Source organism: Anneissia japonica, unplaced genomic scaffold (assembly GCF_011630105.1).
Source record: "Anneissia japonica isolate Jap-2015-1 unplaced genomic scaffold, ASM1163010v1 scaffold8248_len14035_cov133, whole genome shotgun sequence".
Classification (NCBI taxonomy): domain Eukaryota; kingdom Metazoa; phylum Echinodermata; class Crinoidea; order Comatulida; family Comatulidae; genus Anneissia; species Anneissia japonica.
The window spans coordinates 387-6,708 of record NW_022733565.1 but is presented as its reverse complement, the minus strand read 5'-3'; the positions used below and the strand labels follow the sequence as shown (position 1 = coordinate 6,708).

The 6,322-nt window shown below is 32.1% G+C and overlaps 1 protein-coding gene across 1 annotated transcript in view; it reads right to left on the bottom strand.

Moving 5' to 3' along the window:
- Positions 1-5,838, bottom strand: part of LOC117116206 — a gene marked incomplete at its 3' end in the record, with an annotated part of 8,974 nt that extends 3,136 nt beyond the window's left edge. The window contains exons 1-5 of the mRNA XM_033260199.1: positions 5,788-5,838; positions 4,611-4,634; positions 3,555-4,064; positions 2,622-2,666; positions 1,388-1,801 (exon numbers count right to left, since the gene is read on the bottom strand). Of these exons, the coding sequence (XP_033116090.1) occupies positions 1,388-1,801; positions 2,622-2,666; positions 3,555-4,064; positions 4,611-4,620 (979 nt within the window). The remainder of the gene's footprint in view (positions 1-1,387; positions 1,802-2,621; positions 2,667-3,554; positions 4,065-4,610; positions 4,635-5,787) is intronic.
- Positions 5,839-6,322: the final 484 nt, after the last annotated feature.

Below are 6,322 nucleotides of genomic sequence, written 5' to 3'. Positions count from 1 at the left end.
TGTGTGTGAGAACATAGCCCAGATAATGTAATATTACAGTATGGCAGTCCGCCATGTAATATTGTGTACCTGTAATATTCACGTTGGTGTGCCCGATTCCAATGTATGTTCCGGATGCAAAGACTGGATCTTCACTATGATTGTAGTGATATGACAAGCGAGATTGTTTACTTTTAATAACTGAACTGACTACATCTCTTCTGGTTATAATGCAAAGCGTTTTTTTACTATTCTACTGCATGATATATACAATATATACAAGTAGGGTTGTGAGACGTAGTGTTTCCTTCAAGGTATCAGAAGGAAGTCCTCTCTAGATAACTAATACTTTTCATACAAGCTTGGGGTGTGGTGGACTTTCTCTGATTGGTTGAAAGATATCACCTTATCCTAATCATTTGACTATTACATCATTTTGGGGAGTTAATATAACAACTTTGGGGGTAGAACTTAACTTATATTTAGTAACGAGCTGTCTCTCAGTCGAGCTTATTTTATAAATCAAATATAAGGAGTTGACCACTTGGGCTTTTTGTCATGAATTGGCTATTGTCCTATCAAAGACTTTACATACAATAATTAAGGAGACATTCAACAGGTGTCTAATGGGTTAGTGAGGTAAAAGTTCAGTTTAGTGGTATAGTTGAATTGGCCTATATAGTGTTGGTTATCTTAACACTATATAACAATAAACCTGTTCTCATATACACTATAGCCCTTATTAATGTCTCCTTAATAGGTGAGTCCCATGAGAATGCGTAGGCCGTAGTGTTAAAATATATACTCTCCACCTTTATAAGTTGTGTTCACTATAAAGTGGTGTCCCCTCAGGGGTGTTCCAAATTAGGGTTTCTATTGTTCTTGGAATTGTATTGATAATGTTTCTGTTGGAAATATTAGATTTTCAAGAAAAACAGAAAATTTATGTAAAGGTTTAGGAGGCAGTGGTGGCACCAGGATTTGCTGGGAGTAAGGTGGAAATGTTTCTGATGGGAATTAAGGCGGATTTCTCCAATGAAGTGGGTGAACTTGCATAGTATTTAGTACAGCCTTTTCTTTAAACAAGTATACTTTTAGCAACAAGCATATGTGGTGAAGACAAGCCAAACCAGTTGCTCGTCACAAATCCTGTTTCAGAAATATTGGCCAAAAAATGCTGGAATGCCAAATTTAAAAAAAATCTATTTTATTGCACTAAACTAACCTTTATGTATCCATACATCATGTGATGCTGTTATTTTCCCCATTTTCAATGTTAAAACAACAATTTTTTTATGATGTGGTGATGATTCTATCATAAACTTTGAAGGCTGATTTCTCAAGTATTGTTCTGTAAACAGGTGTATATCATTCTTATACAATAAAATTGATTTTCATATTTTCTCACCTTTTCCTGTCAGCTTACTGAGCACCGCTTTGTATTCATTTTCATCGATGTACGTCATCCATTCATCTATGAACTCTTGCTGATGTTCCACTGGGACTAATATGTTAGCTAAATCTTTGATGAGCTTTCCACTAGAATGTATTTCCCATAGCTGCATCAAAGCATTAGGATCATTTGTTGATAGGTAAAATACTATTGATCCTTTCCCAACCTTGGTTAATGTTAGACCACAACGTTTGTAATAGATAATAAGGTTCTCAAACTTTTCAAAAAATTCTGGCATATCCTTTAAAGTTAGGGAGTCTTTATTTTCATCCAGTTCATTTAACAAATTAAGAGCATACTTTTTATATGGTCGTCCTTCAGAATCACAGGATTCTCCTTTGCGTTTCTGAATTACTTTCACAGCAATTTCTTTCAAAATAAAAGATAAAATGACATATATTAAATCTATAATTATTAAACAATCTAGCATATATAATTTATACTTCACATGGTCAGTAATCAACAATATCTGTACTGTAGATATAAAATGAGAATTATGACATCAGAGTTGTTTTGAGTAAACAGTATTGTCTTCCACAGTGTGGCTATGTTCACACACACACAGCGTAAGGCTGGCGAGTTTACGCCCTTTTTGTGTGAACTAGATAGTTGTTGCACAATGCTTGCTGAGTAATCAGAGTAAAATTGTTCATTTAAAGTACAATCATCAAGTTCACTTTGAACAATAGGCCTAATCATATCAAGTTCACTTCAAACAATTCACATATTTAAAAGTGTTAATGATGCACTCTAAATATTTTACTAAAGTTGAACACGTACATTTTAATCTGAAAACATTCTTCCATAGGCCTATATTATTACTAGTTTAATGCCAGCATTATAGCGAACGTTTGTGTGAACGGTTTGGAATTTTAATTCATGAATTAGCTTACACCGGCGTAAGATTCATCAGTCTTACGCAGTGTGTGTGAACATACTGCGTGTTAAAATATAGAGGCATAAAAATGTTCTTCAAGGTTAAATGAATAATAAAGCAGTTGAGTAGCTTAGTATAATTTTAAATGTACTGTGGGGCAGACATTTTGTACCTGTTTTTTCATGCATTTCTTTTTGTTAATTTTAATTGTTAATTATTTCCTTCTTTCCTACATGAACTTGGAAAACAACTTTAGTTTTTGTGTTATAATTATAATGATCAACCATACTTTACATGAACATGTGTAATTACCTTCACTAAGGCTATGTCCAGAGTTCGAAGATGCATTTGGGATTTCTGTAAATAAAAGTTAATTTAATATAATGCATTACAAATTCTGAAGGTAGACATAATTAAAAGTTTAGGGACAATGGTGTGTCACCATTTGGGGCAAGGGAAGTACAGGTAGATCCTCAAGAGAGTGAGGAGGACAGTTATTCCAAAATGTCAGCATGGGATTGTTACGCCTTAAAGCATTGCCACTGCAATAAATGGAAGATTCATTAAAGAATAAATCTCTTAATTTTCATTTTAGTAACTCATAAAGCAATTCAATATTAAATATAATAATCATATCCATTTCTTGAGTCAACACCCACTGGAGCCTCATCTTGGTTGGGGTTAAGGTGCAAAAATTTAAGGAAATAGTAGGCCTCCCTCTAGATGGCTGGATGTGGACATATTTTAATAGTAAAATTCATTATCATCACCCATTTTACTCAGAATGAAGATTTTTTTTTCATTTTCAGAAACCATAGAGATCTACGATAATTTCTGCGATGTACTGTACCACAGGAAAATAAAACTTTAACGTTCTTTGATGTAATAAAGTAGCAAAGCCAATAATACTGCAGATTTTCACTATATCCTTGATCAGTTGTTCTCAAAAATAAGGGCCAGAATTGTTCATTGAATAAAAGTTTGAATTGCCAGGGCCAGAGATGATGGCACATAGTGCCCTCTGAGCACCACAGTTGCATATCACTTAATGGGTCATCAGTATACAGTATTTCTTTATTGTTTACTGTTGCGATACTTCTTCTGATTTGATTGATTAAATTGCTACAATTTATGGGGCAATATATAGCCACTGGCAGTTTAGCTAATCCATGATGGACTGTACATATATAGCCACACCAGATGACAATATTAATTTGATATAAAAATAACAATTAACTTTAATACCTTGTTTTAAAGCTTTCACAGCATGTTGGAGGTTAAGGGTACCCAATTTGTCAATGAAGGCTTTCATTTTTCCTTCACAAATTACCATGTTGTGCTCCAGATCCATAATCAAACTCCATGTGTCTGCATATTCCTTTACTGGATTGTTATATATTGCACTGATCTTATTTACATCTTCATCAATCAGCACCATTCCAAGCTTCATAATTTTTTGTCTGTGATGTGTGAATTTCGAGATTTCTACATCTTCAGCATTTTGAAATACTGGCAGTATATCTTTGATCCCTCTTTGCTCTGTTATGTTTATGGTATCATAGAGAACATTGAGATTAATATGTCCAGAAGCAGTTAGCATATCCATTAATTCCATCACTCTTGTAGCCTTATTCAACATATAATTATCTTTCAAAAGATATCTGTACAATACTTTCAGCATATTTATTTTTTCACGTTGATCATACCATTTTGAAATATCTGACAACATCTCTCTCAAAGCATCATCATTGATTTCTATGAAATTAACAAAATAGAGATCTCATATTCAGATGTAGATGGTTCATAAATACCCTTTATTTACAGTGAATTCAAAGTTATTTAAAAGAAAATTTCCAACATTTCATTATTTATTTGATCAAATAAATAAACATTAAACAGAAATTAGAAAAATGGGTAGGGCCACCGAAAAAATAAATTAAATTAATCATGAGAAAAAAAAAGCTAACACAAACATAGATTTAAATTGAAGATGATCTCTAAATCTGCAAAATTAACTAATGGTATTGAAAGCTTATCCTAAACTAGTGGATGTCAGTTGCCTAGAATTATTATGTTAAAGGACAATTTGATACAGTCTAAATATAGGATAGCCCACCAACCTAAAACAAACATTTATATCTTCTAAGTGACAATGACAATAATTTTAATTTCTCCTGAAATGCAAGTCATCTTTCTTATAGTCTTAAACCCAGTCTTCTAGACATGCTAAATAGATGGAGGAAGTTGAGGGATTTTGGATTTTGAAGTCTCTAAGCACATTTAAAAACTGATTCAACTTACTGGTAGCCATCTTGATATAAAATCCTGTGAATTTTAAATAATTAAAGTAATTATTAAATAATTTAGAATGGATAAATAATCATGAATAAGTAATTATTAATTAATTTTAGTTCATTAAGCTTTTATTCATTAAGCTTTTATTTACAAGGTACTAAATATACAAATAATGATTCCTTAACCAATATATATGTGCCAGGTTTTGACATACTACAAAGTAAAAAAAAAACTTTTTTAGAATAAACATCTATGATTGCATTTTTCATATACTATATGAGCTGTTTTTGCAGATCTTTGGTATATTATGTATAGTCTGATAGGCCCTCCAGTTGTAAACTTTTCACACATTATATTTTATATTTCCTTACACAAATTCTAGCTAAAATTATATCCTTGTTGCCGTGCAGATAAAAATTGTATTTATTAGGCTATGAGAGTGGAGCTAATTAATTGGTCAATTCATTTGTAATCTATGATCGAGCTGTTTAACATGTACGCACAGTGAGCATCTGCCTTGTGCTAGACTTGCCTTGTGCTAGACTAACAAGTTTGGCGCTCGTTGTCTCTTGAGGCAGAATTCTTACTGAAAAATATACACACACTTTGTTTAAACTGTCATGAGAGGCAAACCCACACAAAAGGCAATTTGATAAACTGCTCTTGTGTGTGCTGGGCTTAAAAGTAGCAATCATTATGGTAAGTGATCTGTAATATAAATATAGGAAATATCTAAAGTGATAAAACACCATGAGTATCCATTTTTATTCTGTAAAGTATGTGCAGCTAATTGATAGAATAGATTATATGAATATTACTTTATTTACCATATTTGTCTGGCACACTTCTCTTTAGCAACTAATAAATGTATAATATCTTTGCAGGTGAGGGCTCTCATTATTACTAGTATCTGTCTTTATTTTTCATAAGACAATCCTTTCTTATTAATATTTACTGCATGTATCTATAATAAATATATAAAATCTGTTAATCATTATTTGGTTTATTGGTCTGTAGTAGGCCTACATACCTTATGAACATACTTGTATAATACATACTTTCCTCATTGATATTTTGCTCAGGTAAATAATATTTTGATTCAGTATTTTCAATTTTTTCTGAATCATTAATATGTTAAGCATTGGATCTAATACTAAATAACTTAAATTAATGAAATATTTACCTTAAAATTCTTCGGTTGGTTTTTCAGTGAGGTGCATATGTGAATGGGTGTTTTTCAAGGGTTTATTGTACCTTAGTCATGTGATTTTGGTATTTGTGTTTCTTTGTGAATGCTATCAACCAACCATGACTTTGTGAAAGCAGAGACTGAGCACTATTCAATAGTAAATTGTTATGTATTGAATACAAATTATTACAGTCAGAACTCCTTTTCATTGTCATATCTGTATAACAGTCTAGTGTTTTTTTTATTTTTTTTTTGTACTATTGCTCTCATTATAATCAATTCAACAAACAAGACCCCAATGGAAATAAGTCTTTTGGACTACCTTGCTGGGTTATTTTTTGAATTTGTGTTCTTGACACCGAAGAAAATGAATATACCGATCCTTTTGATCCTTCTCTTTTCCCCTCTCTTTTTCATACCTTCTCTACTATCTTGTGTTCTATTCTCCATTCCTTTTTCATCTGCCTTTTGTCCTACCCTTCATTTCTATTGATCTCTTTCTTTCCACCTTCTCGTATTATGCTGGTCA